The sequence below is a fragment of the Phoenix dactylifera genome, chromosome 1, assembly GCF_051530095.1.
Source record: "Phoenix dactylifera cultivar Ajwa chromosome 1, Ajwa_hap1_PhDact_Kaust_v1.1, whole genome shotgun sequence".
Taxonomy (NCBI): Eukaryota; Viridiplantae; Streptophyta; class Magnoliopsida; order Arecales; family Arecaceae; genus Phoenix; species Phoenix dactylifera.
In genome coordinates, this window is record NC_143190.1 from 5385909 (window position 1) to 5403761 (window position 17853).

At 37.8% G+C, this 17853-nt stretch overlaps 1 protein-coding gene and 1 pseudogene across 2 annotated transcripts; both read left to right on the top strand.

Annotated features, from left to right (window-relative positions):
• Positions 1 to 5406, top strand: LOC103700853 (GDP-Man:Man(3)GlcNAc(2)-PP-Dol alpha-1,2-mannosyltransferase-like; annotated as a pseudogene). The gene is made up of 3 exons (XR_015976460.1): positions 1 to 479; positions 4557 to 4666; positions 4766 to 5406. The product of XR_015976460.1 is annotated as a GDP-Man:Man(3)GlcNAc(2)-PP-Dol alpha-1,2-mannosyltransferase-like (transcript).
• Positions 5407 to 7136: 1730 nt separating this feature from the next.
• Positions 7137 to 15547, top strand: LOC103700852 (T-complex protein 1 subunit eta). The gene is made up of 15 exons (XM_008782733.4): positions 7137 to 7346; positions 7454 to 7714; positions 9067 to 9192; positions 9277 to 9480; positions 10360 to 10529; positions 10603 to 10738; positions 10953 to 11069; positions 11258 to 11377; positions 11486 to 11584; positions 11661 to 11750; positions 12809 to 12890; positions 12967 to 13055; positions 13141 to 13215; positions 14915 to 15052; positions 15211 to 15547. The coding sequence occupies exons 1-14, from the start codon at positions 7332 to 7334 to the stop codon at positions 15017 to 15019; spliced, it is 1689 nt and encodes a 562-aa protein (XP_008780955.3). The 5' UTR covers positions 7137 to 7331; the 3' UTR covers positions 15020 to 15052; positions 15211 to 15547.
• Positions 15548 to 17853: the final 2306 nt, after the last annotated feature.

Consider the following 17853-nt stretch of genomic DNA (forward strand, 5'->3'; position numbering starts at 1 on the left):
TTGGGTCCGGTAGCTACTGGTGCTACGGAGTGCCGGCCAATTGCACGAGAAGTTCCTCTGGTCCGCGATGGAAGACACGCGGGTCGCCTCTCGTCCCGTCTTGCTACGGGCGCCGCTTAGCATTACCCACATATCGTTGCTGTTTATGCTGCGTCGCCGTCGAGACGAGAACGAGGGAAGAGGTGAGGAGCGATGGTGATCTGGGTCGTGTTGTTAACCTTGTCCTCGACTCTGCTTGCACTAAAACTCGCATCCCTCTCCTCGGCGGTGGTCTCGGGGCGGCGGCGGAGGCGAAGGGCGGTGGGGTTATTCCATCCTTACACCAACGACGGCGGCGGCGGGGAGCGGGTGCTCTGGTGCGCCGTGCGGGCCGTCCACGAGGTCAATCCCGATCTCGACTGCGCCGTGTACACTGGCGACGATGCCTCGCCGCCCGGGCCCTCGATCGCTTCGGTGTCAAGCTCCTTCGCCCACCTCTGGTACCTGTCCAAAGATCGCTTCTTTGGCTTAAAAATTGAATCTTGTTCGCTTTCGTTTTGATTTCTAGTGACTTAATTTTGATGGGATTTGTGTTTTCTTCGATAGTCAGTCTATAAGTTTTCGCAATTTGCTTTAGATCAAGAAGTTATACATTCAGGTGTGGTATTTTGAAAGTTGGGTCTGATATTCGAGTCTTCATAGATTAAAGGTTTTAGAGAGTTTTTAATATGGCCAAGTTGGGAAGAACAAATTACTTGTTTTAGTTTGATTATACTACTTTCAATGGCTGCATCTATTTCAGCTAGTCTGGATTACCTGCATTCTACTTGATGAACATGGCGATGAGTGTTGCAATTTTTTGATGCAAGCAAAGAATATGTATTCATACCACCATTGTACTGCTCTAGGGAAAACTTCAAGATTGGAACTTTGATGAAGAGACAACACACATGCTTGTTGAGTTTGTAGTTCTTGGTTTGTTTCAAGCATCTGAATGGTTCTTATGCTTACTGTCATTCCTAGTTTGTTCACTTGTCTAGAAGGAAGTGGATTGGTCAATGGACCTATCCACACTTCACTATGATTGGATAGAGTCTTGGTTCGGCTTATCTTTCATGAGAGGCTCTATTTAAATTTACACCACATTATTATTTTGACACAAGTAGTTATGCTTTTACTTACCCACTTGCTCGGGTATTTGGGTGCAAAGTTATTTGCTATACTCATTATCCAACTATAAGCTCAGACATGGTTTCTCATGTTCGCCAACATAGTTCAATGTACAATAATGATGTTCTGATTGCCAAAAGGTATGCCTTACAAATGCGAAATATATTGACTTGCTGCTGAAATTAGTTATTTTGATCTTGAAGTTATGTACTGTTGGACTTTTTTCTAACTCCCGGAACATCTTAACAGTTTGTCTGCAACTTTATTAGTACACATGTGACAAATATGTGCTTTGCATTTGAAAGCACTACCTATCATTTCTATTAAATCTAAGGAGCCAAGTTGCAAAAGCAAGACTATGAGCATAATAACTATTTTAGTGCATCAAACAAATATGAGAACTACAGTGGATTTAAGTGCAAGGAAGGGGAATCAGTCATCCCAGAAATTGATAACAATAGGTAACATATGGAGAGTTCTTGCATAAATCATAATTGAAGCCTGCTGAGTTTGTAATGATTTAAGCAGAAGAGAGCTTTGACAAGTCTGACAGAAGACTCCTCTAACTAAATGCATGGTATTCTAATGAGATCAGTTTTTGTCTATTATGAGCCCTAGTTTTGTAGGACAATAGGAAGGAAACTCTCATGCAATGTTCTCAAAGATGGCCACATTGCTGCCTAGACAGCCTACTTAGGTAGGGTTGCCTAGATACGTGTCTCAACATTTTACATCATGTGATGCAGGATAGAACAAGCTTTGATACCAAATTGACACAGGAAAGAAGAAGGAGGAGAGAAGAGAAGAAGAAGAGGAGGCAAAAGAAGGAGGAGAAGGAGACAAAGGGAGAGGGCAACTCAATATTCTATATTTTGAAATCTCAATAATGTAAGCTGTATTCTTAATTAACATAGCAATGAGTTTATATAGACAACTCAAAACCCTAATAAGAGTATGCTTAAAATAAAATACTGGATTCCTCATAAAATTCTAGTCCTAGACTCCACATAAAAATAAAATTCTTTAATTCCCAAATAAAATAAAATATTCTATTTTCTGTATTTGCTCTTTACAGAAGTGTGCTTGGATTCTTTTATTAGACAGTTCTCCATCAAGAAAGCAAGATATAATTACAGTACTTAACATCAGTATGGTTACATGGGTTTCTAGTTTGCTTCTTTTCTCATGTAGAACACTTGTTGCAAACTCTTCATCATGTTGGCAAGAGAGGCTTTTATTCATGATTTTTATGAGTAGAGAGTTGATAGGATGGTATGGTGCCTGATCCTTGGGATAAACACTACTCATTTTTACAGATTAGAAGCTAGGTGCCTTGCGAAACCCTATCCACTTCAGATCACTGTCATTTCTGGTGAAAACAAGAGATGTTGGAGATGGGAGTCTGACTAGCTTTTCTTAATATGTCGATTATGGTTTCCTCATTGTCAGAGACTCAGAGAGAAACAACATGGGATTTTGAACTGGAAACCTGAAAGGAACTTGGAAAGTCCAAAGCTTCTATTGATGGGAATGTTTGGAGAATTTCCTTACTTTCTAGGATGTGGAATTAACAGATGACAGGAAATGTATTTTCTGTGCTTAAATGATGAAAGCATCCAAAATTTTCATGTACTGTGACATTACTTGATGAGCGAGAGTGATTTGTTGTATCTTGGAAGGGGCAGATAAACTTGTCAACTTTAGGAAAAACTAGAATGGTATCACAACTGAACAGAAGGAAAAAGTTGTGAATATTTTTCAGATCTTTAGAAGTTCAATGTTTAGCTCAAGGATGGACATGTTAATTTTTGGGAGAAAGTTGCTGCATTTCAGTTTAGTGATTTTCGTTGGATGGTTCTGTTTTCTATTGCTTGTGCAGGCATGATATCGTCTTTCACCGTGATGAGGTTGAAAGGAAATAGGAGAGTCCTCTTGAATCTACTTGGGTTTTGAAATTTAAAGTATTCTTGGTAGTGTGTTGATGATATGTTTTTATTTATTTATTTTTCAGTTTTTATTCATACGTTTGCCCACAATCAATCAAAGATTTGAACCTGCTCAAATTAATTATCATAATCATAACTATCCAGATTGATCCCAACTATTTGGGCAGGTTTACTAGTCCTCATTCGCCATGAATTTGTATTTAGGTCTATCTTTGTTGTTATTTCAAGCTGCTCATATCCTTTTTAATAACTCAGTCCATGTTTCGTAAATCAATATCGTGTGGAAATCCCTTCACTAAAGCAAAAAATTTGTAATGAATGATTTGCAAATCAGAATGGTAATTGTTTTATCTGGTTATATTATTTGAATTTCACATTATTTTTTCGGACAACTTTTATCAATTCATTTGTTTTAGTGGTGTTATTAAGCATACAATTGACAGGAAGAAGTTTTTTGGTTGATCATGCTGTTGGTGTGGGCTTACCCTTGTCTTTATTAGGCTGTGATAAATCTTCTCCTCCCATTTCCTTGCAAATTTTTTGAAGGAATACTTGAGATGTTCTGTATTGTTGCTTCCAACATTTTCTCCTCCTTTTCTTTCTTTCTGTCTTGAATTCTTGAAATGTATTTTGTACCAGGATGTGCTCTCTTGTGTTGTTGTTTGGGTTTGACAAGCAAAGCATGCTATTCGATCATCGTACCCTTTTATGAACGAGGGAACCTATTAATTATATGTCCACCGCTATAAGATTGTCCGGTAAAGACATGAAAAAATTACCCACAAATGGTGTTGAAATGGCGAGTGAAGCGTCGGAAATAGCCAATGCGCTCAGATCCTCGAATTGCATGGAACCGACTACCATTACCTTTTTGATAACAAAGCCTTTGACCGATTATCCCAAAATGAGTTATTCATATCGCTGGCTGCCCACCTCTTTTGACCCCCCCTCCCCTATATGCCACACGTTTAATAAGATTACACTATACAGATGTTTGATCACACCAATTCTCGAAGAAATGATTCATCAGAGAAGTTAGTATTGTCTTTTAGGAAGGTCAATATCAGCACGTCTTTATGTTCCATTAATTTTCACCATTGATATATATGAAAAGGGCACATACAACTTTCCCTTCTTCTACATCTTTTAAAAAAGATAAATATTAATGATAAAACTGTTCTTGGGTTAGGAAGGTCAATATCAGCACGTCTTTATGTTCCATTAATTTTCACCATTGATATATATGAAAAGGGCACATACAACTTTCCCTTCTTCTACATCTTTTAAAAAAGATAAATATTAATGATAAAACTGTTCTTGGGTTCAAATCAGGTGGTAATATTTCCACCACAATTCTTTTTTGAAAAACTGTTATAGGTTCTCTGGAACATTGGGTTGCTGAAAGAAACAAGTCCTATCACTTGTAATATTTCCGGTTCTTATGCCTGTATGCTTAAACAGGGAGTTGGTACAGCTTCTGGGAGGTGCTGTAGCAGGGCTTCATGCTTTGATAGATGAACATTTTGGCATAAGTGTAGTGGAGTACATGGCTGCCGGTGCTGTTCCAATTGGTGAGTGTGCGACGATGTAGTCATTTGAGACAACCATTTGACCATTTCATAGAAACACTAAATTCTTTGCGATGCCTGATGACCCTATTTTCATGTCAGCCCATAATTCAGCTTGGCCAAAAATGGATATTGTTCTGGAAGAAGATGGACATCAAACAGGCTTTCTAGCTTCAGACAGAAGAGTACGCAGATGCTATCCTCAAGATCTTAAAAATGCCAGACTGAGAGGCTTGCAATCGCAGCAGCGGCAAGAAAGCATGCTCAGAGGTTTTCGGAGCAAAAATTCTATGAAGATTTTAAGACTGCAATTTGCCCAATCATCTGTGGGTCCAGTGCTCCTTTGTGACATGATGGAGTTGATCACTTATCATCTGTTCCTTTTTCCTGAGAGGTATTGGTGCAAATGGCTTTCCGAGCACAGGCACAATGTAACTGCTTGGCACTGCTCATATGTGGACTATTTTCATCCATACTTCCAACCGAGGCATGGAAAGAAGCATGCAGAGAGTGTGCAGCTCCTCTTGAATCTTCTTGCAACAAATTTTTTGATACATCTATTCATGTAAGGGATAAGAAAATATCTATGCATTATACATCATTGTTACCTTGACTCGCTCATTATCAGTCCAAAATGGAACTATATTGTGTTTTCTGAATGTTCTTGACCATGGAAGCTCTACTAGCCATGCAAGAAATGAGTTGCCAGTTCATATATAGTAAGGCTACACTTGAAGACTCAATTACGTAGGTTGATTAGTTGTGAGATGACTGGATGTTAATCGATTCAGATAACCTTACAGCACCTAAGACTTCACTGAATTAATGAAAAGCACAAAGAAAGAAAAGAAGTAAATAAAATTTGTTTAATACTAATCTCTAAATCTTTCAGAAAGCAATTTAATAAAAGCTATGTAATGGGGAAAGACTCCAACTGACATCAAGACATCTAATGGCCTAGAGTCCCAAAAAATCTGAAAAGGAAGGCTCAAATCAAAAACTACTTTTCATAGCTACCTTTACGAAAAATCTAAATAAGTGTAGCAAGAAAAATTCAACTACGGGATCAAAAAGTTGCTTTTGAAGCGGTCGTTCCAAATTTTCAGTAGAAAACTGTGGTTTTGAGCCATTTGGCTTGTCTTCAGTTTTGCCTTTCATTAGTTCTTCTTCTTTCTTCTTTTATTTTTCTTTTAATTCTTATATGTTTTCTTTCTTCCATTGATGAACAATTGAAGATGTTCTTCAGATGTCTGAATTAAGATATCTCCACTATCTTCTTCTTCCTCTTGCTTCGTGTCTTGACTTTCTTCTTCTCTCACTTTTCCTTTCCCTTTTCCATCAATAACTTCTAACAACTATGACTTCTAGCATTTTTCATAAAATAAATTTCTTCCTATTTATTTTAGGATTTTTATTATAGCAGACATTCTGGGTATAGACTTCCCTCCAAAATCTATTTAAAGAGAATCATTGAACTCTAGTTGGAATAGTACCAGCTCCTCCTACCAGGAGGTTGAGAATACTATTCCACTGGTGTTACCCTCATGGGATAGGGTGCGAAGAGAGCTACAAATAGGTGAGGTCGATTTGTGACCTAGCTCAATCTCGACTTGATTAGACCCAACCTAATCCGTATTAAAAGACCCATAGATAGGTCAATTTCAAATCTTGAACATGATCTAAATTCATTTAGGTCGGAATTTTGTATTTTTTCGGGTCCCAAATCTAACCCAGCTCGTATATTATCCATGTCTAATTTGGATCAACAAAAAATTCATCTGATTTGACCAGAATCTTATCTAGCCTAGCCTACAAACCTAAATCATATAAACCTCCTCCTTTTTTGCTCTAAGTATCTTTTTCTCAATTTCGTTGAAATATTCATATCCACCTAAACCTCCTTCTCCTTCTCTTTTTCATCTCGAAAACTACATCTCCTCTCATCTATTTTTCACTTTATTATATTGACATATTTATAGTTGATTTTTTTATGAATTCTTGTGTATAATGAATCAAGTATATTAATTTAAATTTCTTTAAAAAGTATAGTTTGTAAACTTAAAAGTGATAAATTACTTAGATGAAATTAAAAACTTTAAAATAAAAATTAAAGTTTAAGCCATCTCTTTTTAATTTCATTTATATTTTTATAATAAATTTATATTCAATTATTAATTATTATATTTTATTTATAGAAGAATAGCCGGATGTTTGCTTTAAGTTGCAAATTCGATCCAAACTTGAACATTTTGAGTTGGGTCTAAGTTATACTTGACTGCAGCCACGATCTAATTAGCTAATGGATTGAGTTCGAGTACAAAATATAAAATTAAATTAGAACGTGTGAAGTATGCTCCTAAGTCCAACTAGACCTGCAGCCCTGAACAAGGGTAAAAGATAGAGATTTGTCCTTCCCGGGAAATAAAACTTATTCACACGGAATAAACATGAGATAATTATTGTCACAAATCTTAAAGCAAGGCCTAAGTGAGGCGAAGGGAGCTCAAGGGAGACGAACCGGGGCGTCCATTACTTGAAGCAAACCCCAGTGGCGCCGTATTTCTTTCCTCCTCTCTCCTGAAGCCCTCTCGCTCGAACCTTCTATCGCGCCCTCCTCTCCTTCGCTCTCTTCTCTCTCCCTCACTCGCTTTCCGCTTCCTCTGCTCCAATGGCGGCGATGCTGGTACCTCTCTCTCTCTCTATCTCTCTCTCTCTCTCTTCTTGGTATACAGGAAAGAAGAAAGAGGAGGAAATTTTGATAACGATCTGGATTTGGTTTGATGGTTGCAGCAACCCCAGATCATACTGCTCAAGGAGGGGACGGACAGCTCCCAGGGGAAGGCGCAGGTGGTAAGCAACATCAACGCCTGTACCGCGGTGGCCGACTGCGTCCGCACCACGCTGGGGCCCCGCGGGATGGACAAGCTCATCCACGATGACAAGGGCAACACCACCATCTCCAATGACGGCGCCACCATCATGAAGCTCCTCGACATCGTCCACCCTGCCGCCAAGATCCTCGTTGACATCGCCAAGTCCCAGGACTCCGAGGTAACTCAGAAACTTTCCATGATTTGGTGCCAGTTGTTAATTAAAAAAAAGCAGGAAAGGGAGTTTTCCCAAAATGTCCTAATGAACGGATGCCCCTGAATGAACAGAAAGGAAAATTTTCGAACTCTAGGGTTTTGAAAGGAAAGATTGGAACTTTATGTGTCTTCGGAACTCTGGGATTTTGGTTCTGATTTAACGAGTGCTTTTGCCATGTGAAAGAAGCACTTGTTACATGGTATAAGCATTGAGTGAATGCGCAAGAAATTACCTGACAAATATTGGATAATATCAATCAGTTAAGTTAGGAAACATTGTTTTCACGATTATGGCTGCATACATGTTTTCGGGAATGAATCCTAATTGGATTTATATGACATTTTCTTCTTGTTCTTTATTATGTTTCCACTTACTTGAATCCAAAGACATGCTTTTTCTTGTTTATGGGAGGATTTGAAAGAGAAAGCATGTTTTCAAAATGAATTCAGTAAAGTTGGTATGCTATATGGATGCAGATTTTCTTGGTTTATGATTTAATAACAACCTTCCTGGTAACATTGATCTTTTTTTTTGCATGTTTTTTAGCTCATTCCTATTAGGTTGTTCCGGTTCATTTTGGTTTCCTATCAGAGATTCAGATTTCTTGGTTTTTGTTGAGTACCGATTTTCTTTTTCCCCACTTCAAGCTGCAGTTATAAGAAGTATGCAATGCATTTTAACCTTTTACTTTCCGTCGTTATCTTCTCATTTTATATGAAAGGTGAGGATTCATGTGCTACTCATGGGTTCAGTCATGCTTTGAGTGCTGGTTGGTGTTGACTGTTTTTGTCTCTAAGGCCATGGAGCTTTTTTCTTGTGCATGTTCGTTGGTCATTTGATTGCCCCTTTACCTCATCTACTTGTGTAATGTGTTGATGCAGTATTGGTTTCTGTTTACCCCAGAGAACATTTGATTTTATTTCTTGTTTCATCAATGATGTTTACCTGTATATTGCTGTTATTGTGCTTGAAAGTTGAAACTATACACTGTTATTAACTATGATTTCTGTGATGTTTATAGTTACATTCCAAGATATTAGATCATAGAATTTTTGGGATGTAGTCAAGGTATAAATGCACCTTAATTTGGCTCTGCTGTTTTGATAAAATAAGTGAATGAACCTTTTGATAATGCATTTTTTTATCATTTATTTTAAATTATTAAACTTTGCAAATTTGATTGTATTTCCGTTTAGTTAACTAATTTTATTATCTTGATCTACAAACTGTTCTGTCTCTATAAAGCTTTTGTTCCCAACTATGTTGAAGTAACACTAGGGACTTATATTGAAGTTTCACAATACAATCTGGTGTAGGTTGGTGATGGAACCACCACTGTAGTGCTTCTTGCTGGTGAGTTCTTAAAGGAGGCGAAACCCTACATTGAGGATGGAGTCCACCCCCAAAATCTCATCCGAAGTTATCGGACTGCATCCTATTTGGTCAGTATCTCAGTGTTCTTTTCTTTGTGTATGATTGCAGTCTGTTATTTTGTGATCTTAAGAACTGGATAATATGCATCACAGGCAATTGACAAAATTAAAGAGCTTGCCTTCAGCATTGAAGGGAAAAGCCTTGAAGAAAAGAAAACCTTATTGGCAAAATGTGCTGCTACAACACTCTCTTCAAAGCTTATTGGTGGTGAGAAGGAGTTTTTTGCTTCCATGGTCGTTGATGCAGTCATGGCTATTGGCGATGATGATAGGTTAAATTTAATTGGGATTAAAAAGGTTATTTTCATCTTATTGGAATTTTCTTCTGGTTCAATAATCTTTTAACTTATTTTCATTTTATTGTTATGCATGTTACTGCTACATCTTGTGATTATTTTTAGTCATAACAAGAGTTTCCAAGCATCCTTTTATTTGTCTGTTTGTTGTAATAACCTAATACGTTAGTTTCACCAAGTTAAATTCCTTTTTTCTTTATTTTTGAGAAAGACATATATTCAGAAACCAATAGACTTGTCATTAACTTGTACCATTTTCTCATACACTTGTTGAAGTTAGGCTGCACACCACCAAAAGAATATATATGTCCTATGTCCAATGTTTTGGAACGAGGTAGTATAGTTGACAAAGACAGGAAGTCTTGTGGATGTATCTCTCTAAAGAATAAACCTTCCTGTAAATCTTCATATTCCATCATATTTTCTCTCTGCCAGTAAGAACACTTCAGTGCATCCCAAATCTTCCCTTGCATCTTCATCAATCCAACCTAGGCATGCAGGTTCTCTTCTCAGGCAACCTTTTGCTCTTTTACTAGTTTATTTATCTAATTTAAATAAGATGATAACATTTCTACCAAAAGGACACAATAATAGCTGTTTGGGTTAAACTTTGTCTAAAAATGGGGGTAATGGGGGGAAAAGAAGGGGGAAGGAGGGGCCTGTACATTGGGATCCATGAGCTGTATCCATCATGGTTGTTTCATTATAAATTATTGGCTTGAACGTGGGATATTTTATATTTAAATGCTTTTTTTTGTTCTGCAAATGCATAGGATAAAATAGATCATAGTGTGATGTTTATAAATCATATATGGATAATGAAGATCTAGCCAGAAAGTGACATATCAAACTCTAAATTCTGTTGGCTTGTTTTCTGTAGGTGCCTGGGGGTAACATGAGAGATTCATTTCTTGTCAGTGGTGTTGCTTTCAAGAAGACATTTTCCTATGCTGGTTTTGAGCAGCAACCAAAGAAGTTTCTTAATCCAAAGATCCTTTTGTTAAACATTGAATTAGAGTTGAAGTCAGAGAAAGAAAATGCAGAAATCAGGTATGCTTCTTGGCCTTATTATTTGCTACACTGTTTCTTGCTTATTCCTTTTCTTTTATGGGTTCTTCTACAGATTATCAGACCCTATGCAATATCAGTCAATTGTTGATGCCGAATGGAATATCATCTATGACAAGTTAGATAAGTGCGTTAAAAGTGGAGCAAAAATTGTTCTTTCACGATTGGCAATTGGTGACCTTGCAACACAGGTATCTTTCTTCAATTGTTACTTCTGCCCTTTGCCCCTGTTCTATTTTGATGAGTTAAATGGGTCGAGTTTCTTAATAGAATGAAAGAAAAATTGACTAAAAGTGTCAAGCTTTGCCAAGATAGGCATACATTTTCTGGCCTTTTGGCTTATATCAGGTTTATTGCTTCTTTATGTAACATGTCCGAGACCATAACAATTTGGCATATATGCAGTATTTTGCAGATAGGGATATTTTCTGTGCCGGTCGTGTAACAGAAGAGGACCTGCAACGTGTTGCCGCAGCAACAGGTGGAACTGTGCAGACTTCTGTCAACAATATTATCAATGAGGTTTTCTCGTGCTTCTTCAATATCTTTGTTTATTTTGCTTTTTTATTAGGTGGCTTTTTTGGTGATACTGGGTAGGCTAATCTATGGCATCAGCAGCATTATTTTAGCATATTTCTATGATTAGAACTTTTTGAGTTTATTATAACTTAATTTTTTCATGCACTTTCTTATATTTTGGTGTGTCATAGGTTCTTGGATCCTGTGAGGTGTTTGAGGAAAGACAAGTAGGCAATGAACGGTTTAACATTTTCAGTGGCTGCCCTTCTGGTCAGACAGCAACCATTGTTCTCCGTGGTGGCGCAGATCAGGTTTCATTTTCTTTTTTTTTCTGCTAAAAATGTTTGCTCTCTGGTCGGTATGCTTGATCTTACAGTCTAGCTCATTTACTTGTTTCCTTTATTATCAATCTGTCTCAGTTCATTGAGGAAGCTGAAAGGAGCCTGCATGATGCCATAATGATTGTCAGGAGGGCTTTAAAGAACTCCACTGTTGTGGCTGGCGGTGGTGCTATAGATGTAAGCTACTTCTGGCCACTTGATATGGTTTGATATGTTATCTTTGGGAAGGGTAATCTTCTTATTAGTAATGCAGATGGAGATAAGCCGATATTTGAGACAACATGCACGGACAATAGCTGGGAAGTCACAGTTGTTTATTAACTCATATGCCAAAGCTCTTGAGGTAGGCATATCATGACAATCTCTTGGTAATTTTGCAACTCGACGACAAACTCCTTTACAATGTCACTGGTCTTGGCATGATGGTAAGGTTGTTCCATTGTGACCTGAGTGTCATGGATTTGAAACATGGAAACAACCTCTCCGCATGTAGGGATAAGTCTGCGTATGTCTAGCCCTCCCATACCCAACAATGGCGAAAGCCTTGTGCACTGGGACACCTCTTTTTTAGGAACAAACTCCTTTATAACTCCATCATGATATAGCTAACCCTTGCAACCCAATGCCAAACAAGCCAATGCATTTCCTTCTTAGTTCTTATCCCTAATCTAACACAGCTGATATTCATGGAGGGACTATTTGTTGAGCAGCATTATTTGTTTTTCATCATGGCAGTAGACTCACATTTGCATATAGCTTGCATTTGTTCTTCTTCCCTGTTTGACATAACTTTTGATAGAACTTCTTGAGAATTATCAGGCTCAAAAATTGTTTCTTGTAATGCTGAGTATATAGTTGATATGCACAACCTCTGGAGCAATTCAGCTAACTTATATTACTAGCTAATATTCGTTATACTCTAATCTGAGCTGGAACTCAATACATATCCATGTAGAAGTGTAAGTGTAAAAGATTGTACCATACAATTGCATTGGCTAGGAATGTATTGTGAGTGGCAAAAATGCTTTCTATGCCTATATAGAAACTCTGAACTCCTGACACTATATTTATGGAAGGAAAAGAATCTAAATGACAAATCAATAGAAATTGTACTCTTTCATCAGTCAAGTATTATACTTTGCCATGTGACAACTCAAACATCCCTTCCCCATGCGTCCTCCTTTTATTTATTTATTTATTTTTTCAACATTTTAATGTTATGTTAGTGGAGAGTCAAGGCATTGCCAAGTCACAACTCAAACATTTCTTCCCCCCTGACCCTCCTTTTATTTATTTATTTATTTTTTCTTTTTTGTGATGTTATGTTAGTAGTGGAGGAAAAAGGCATGCTATTTCTGATTTTCTTAGTTCTGACTTCTGAGCAATTGTCTTGCTGCACAGGTTATTCCACGACAACTTTGTGATAATGCTGGATTTGATGCAACTGATGTATTAAATAAACTCAGACAGAAACATGCTTCTGGTTAGCTTCGTCCTTTTTCTTCATAGAGTAATAAGTCGTTCTTGTATGCTAATATGCACTTTCATTCTTATAACAGGTGAAGGTGCGAACTATGGTGTAGATATCAACACTGGAGGAATTGCAGATTCCTTTGCTAATTTTGTATGGGAACCTGCGGTAGTTAAGGTAAAAATTATGTGTAATATCTACCTTGCTTCCTAGTACCCTTGTTATATCATTGTGTAATGTTGGTAGTGACTATACATTGCAGATAAATGCTATGAATGCTGCAACAGAAGCTGCCTGTCTTATACTGAGTGTGGACGAGACAGTTAAAAATCCAAAGGTAATTTGCTTTTGTAAAAGGGAAGAGTATCCGATGAGTACTTATAGTTAGTTATGAGCAACAAACATTTGCAAACTTGTCTGCTATCCTGTGACATTATTGATAGGAAGTTACAATGGTGGATACTATGTGCACATGCTCCCTTTGCACACTAGCGGTTAACAATCTTGTCTTTTGTTCGTGACCTTCAATCTTATGCATATTAATCTATGTTTGTGACTCTTCTTATCGTTATTTCTACAACATTATCATATCATATCAAAAAACAAAAAGAATGGAAGATTGTATCGAGTGATGTATGGTTAGAAACCATGAATTGAAATAACTAATGTTTATTGTAGCTCATTGTTTTCCTCAAACTCCTTTTGGGATTTTAATATTATCCCTAGTTTTTCTTTCTTGATCTTTCATTCTTTGACTCTTTGTAAGGGGAAGCTGATATCAAGTTGAGTTTTTAGTATTTACCATAAGGATTATTGTTGTGTCATGATTTACCATAAGGTCGAAATGCATTTTTTCTGTATTCAATAAGTATTGCATGACCAAATAATTCAAGGGGAGGCGCACAGCGGGGAGGGTCCTTTTTAGTAGAGGACTCGTCGGACCATCAGAGTGGGACCTCTTTGGTAAAAATAACTTGAATAACTTTGTTTTTTTGGAGGAGTCATCATTTTCTATCAGGAACGCTATGTCATTTACAACCCTGCCGCATTTCAGTTCCTTGAAGGCCCCGCTGACCCAAAGTGGTTTGGAATAATAATTTTTTCTCAATGGTGATCGGTCATTTCCCAAGACCAAATGATAAATGTGCAGGGTTAATGTCAGGTTTTCAGCTGATCATGAAACTATGTCAAAAATTATGAAATGGATTCTAATTTTGTATATTGGCAAATGAGGATTCATAAAGCCAACTCTAAATAATTGGGAAAAGACTGGACAGACCAGTTGTTGGTTTGTTCAAGTCATAGCAGGTTTGCCATGCAGGAAAGGAGAAACTATATGGCGTTTTGCAAGATATCAACAAGTGTTTCATTTTATCAAACATTTTCTTTTCAAGAGTTTGCAATAGTAAGCCTGCTCAGGCTCTGAGACTGAGGCTTCACTCTAAAAGTTATTGATTGAGACCTGAGAAGCTTCATGTAAATGACTTAGGAGGCTCTGAAAGGCCACAACCAACATCTGATGATGTATTTCTTATTGGTTAATATTTCATTCATCCAAATCAAGTGTGGCTTTACGATATCTGTTGAAGTTGATATAATTAGTACCCTGATCAGGTGTGTTTTGCCTTTGGTCACTTCCTCCAATATATTTCTGGTCATTATTGCTACAATGCTGTTAGGATACTTCTAATTTTTTTCCTAAAAGAAAAAAAACTCAGATTTTTCACTATGCATGCATATATAATTATAGTTAAATAGAATACTGTGGATTGATTTGGCTAATGTAGCCCAGGAGCCAGAGGGTCAATCAGATTTTCACTTACTGTACATAAAAATGCCTCTTTGAAGTGATTCTTTGAAAAATAAGTCACTTGCTCTCATATAGTAGTGCATTGTTAAGTATGGCTGTTTAATATGAAACTTTATTCAGTAGTGCATTGATAAGTATGGCTGTATTTTTTGATAAAAATCTCATATAGTAGCTTCATTTGAAAGGATTATCTGTTAACAATATTTTTTGATTACAATAATACCAGTCGGAGAGTGCACAAGGTGAAGCTGCTGCCAACGCAATGGCTGGTCGGGGCCGTGGTGGAGCAGCCTTCCGTGGTCGTGGTGGAAGAGGCATGCGGAGGCGTTGATCTCCCAGTACTAAATCTGTACGTCCATTTTAGGTAATAAAGTTTTTGGAACAATAGTTGTGTTTCTTGAGAGCTTCTCTCAGATTTTGGTTTCCAAGTCCTCTTGGATTTTTAATTGGTGGGAGTTGAGGCATGTGCCAGACCTGCTAGCAAGAAAATGTTGTCTCAGCTCATCTTTTGTTCAAATGCAGGACCAACATGGGGCTTTTTTGCAGTCAACACAGCTGTTCGATTGTTTTGTTTAAAAGTCCGATTGTGTATTTTAGATTGCATTAGAAGGTAAAAGAGAAACAAGACTACTTGGTTTATTGCTTTGTGATTGACCCTTGGAGATGTCTTGTTATTACTTTGTTTAAATATGCACTTGATTGGAGTGAGTTATCGTATGTCTCAAATTCTGTTGTCTTGCTGGGAGAATTTCTTTTTGGTGCTTCCAGAATTTGGGGTCTTTGTTTTAAGGGTTCTTGTTGTTTGTTGTCATCATCAGTGATACAATGAAAGGACTCAGTCTGCTTGCATTATAAGCCATATAGTACTATAGCACAAGAAATCCTCTATTTCAGGGAGTTGTGGGCTTCTAGTATCTTAATGAAGCAGTTTAAATTTTATAAGGATGTGAATTCTTGTAAAAAGACTTTTAGCCTTTTTTCCTTTCTTTTTTTTTTCTTCCTACAGTGGTAATGCCTGTACCAAGTTGAGAAATGACAAAGGTCTTAAGGCTTTGTATTTCTTTTTTGTTTTTGGGTTTTCTGGTGGTCCCTTGAACAAAGAAATTTGTGGTGGTGCTCCTATATATGGGTGTAAGCCTTGACCAAATAAATGGTCGTGCTGCTTATAGATTTCGTATGTTTTTCAACTGAAATCCAAAGATCCCATATATCAAATAGTGTGTGAGATATGCTTAGCTCGTTACAAATACAGATGCCACTTTTGCAGGGGCATGAATTCAATTATTAGAGAGATTAACAGATGATGAGATTACATTTCTTGAGGTGGAAAACATGATATCAACTATTCACTATGTGATCCTAAAGATGTCACTGGAGGAATACAGATCGCTATCTATTTATTGCTTGATTAAGTTCATATGGTATTGTCAGTGCTGACAATGGATTCATCGGGAAAAAAAACAGCGATGGGTAAAAACAATCATTTGATCAAATTCAGCCAGTTTTAAGATGAATGCTGTCAGAAGATTGTAGTTATCTGCAGCTATGAGCCTATGACCCTGGGAACCTCAGGTCTATTTTCTCGGTTCTCGTGCCAGATCTTTTCTTAATATGAGCTGAAAACTAATTCATCAGTTCTAGAAATATGAATTCATGGAAGCTGCCCAAGTGAAAATTTGTATTGATCTATAAACAATTATGATCATAAATTACTTGTTTTCTTAATTGTGAAGGCCCTTAGGCATTACGTTATTAGCTCCAAATAAGACCTCTGGTACACTGGATGCATAACCATACTTGTGACTCATTCTAGTTTCATTGACAAGTCACCTAAATCTACCTATGGTGGACTTGAACGTTGTTTTTTCTGATTCCAGAATCGCTACCTCTTTAAACCGTTGGTGAGAAAGTGATAGGCGAAAGTAGGCCATTCATGAGTACCAAAAAATAAATGGCTTCAGGATTAAATCTATTCATTATGAATGAGATAAAGAATAATCGGGGGTGGTTCTAAGCAGCGTCGGCAGAACTATTCCAAACCGGACGATTCCAATTATTCTGAGCCATATCGGAGGTCCACCGGTACGGTTCCAGTAATAAAAATGAAAATCATTGCCAGAAGCGAAGAAGAAGGAAAGAGAGGAAAAGAGAGAGCAAGCATGGGAGGGAGGAAGAGGGAGGGAGGCCGGCAGTGGCCGGCGGAGAGGCAGTAAAGGGAAGTAGCGGCCGTTCTCCTGTTTCGTTCAAAATAGGGAACAAAATAGGGGTCCAGTCGCGGCTTTTCCTTGCTGCCTTGGTGCCGGCCTTCCTCCCTCCCTCCCCCGCTCTCTCTCTCTCTCTCTCTTCCTATTTCGTTCTCCCTCTCCCCTACTTCATGGCGCGAGCCTATACCGAATCATCCCGCTGAAGAATCGGTACGGTGCCCAGTTTTGGTCCGAAGTGTCTAAAAGTTGAGTAATAGCAAATGAGCTAATTAAGAGATTTCAGTTCCGTAATTAGTTCCTTGTGAGTTCTTATTCTCTTCTCTGATGCTTCTATCTCATCATTTTCACGGTCAAAGTTTCGATTTTTATTAGGTTGCGGATTAGCCTTCGTTCCTATGCGGCCGGGGTTCGGCCCGCTCCAAAAAAAAACAAGAAAAAGATCGCGGCTAGGATTTTGGGATCGGGGTGGTTTACGTATCACACCCTCAGTAGTGCTGCGAACGGACCTCTCCGGTTCCCTGCCGAACTGGAGAGGATCCTTAACCTTCTAACCAGGAAAAAGCAAAGAAGTCACCCTAGTTCCGGAAGATCCAAGACTGCTGCATCTTAAGTTACTTGACCTGAATACCCGAAAAGCATTTATTCATGCCAACTTCATATCATGTTGTATATTAATTTGAACTTAAAGTTGAAACTCTAGGTTCAAAGACTTCAGTGCTTTAGTCGGCTCAACCCCACTGTTCAGCACCTATCCATATGGTTGGCTTTTCCTTTTTACACCAACTTATCATACTGTCAGGTCTTCATTTAGAACAAGCATCTCATAAAACAATATACACACTCATAATGCTGGAAAAGAATGAGCGAGTCATGCCCAGAAATTAAAAATTAGATGAAGTCTGTCGTCCTCCCTTGAGGCCACGAGCATACTCTCGCATTGATGCTTGCTGGTATTTGCTTT

What these genes read in the sequence shown, in the direction of transcription:
- LOC103700852 (XM_008782733.4), top strand. An exon ending in TTGGTGACCTTGCAACACAG is followed by an intron (nt 10,739 to 10,952) that starts GTATCTTTCTTC and finishes GCATATATGCAG; the next exon opens with TATTTTGCAGATAGGGATAT. An exon ending in CATATGCCAAAGCTCTTGAG is followed by an intron (nt 11,751 to 12,808) that starts GTAGGCATATCA and finishes CTTGCTGCACAG; the next exon opens with GTTATTCCACGACAACTTTG.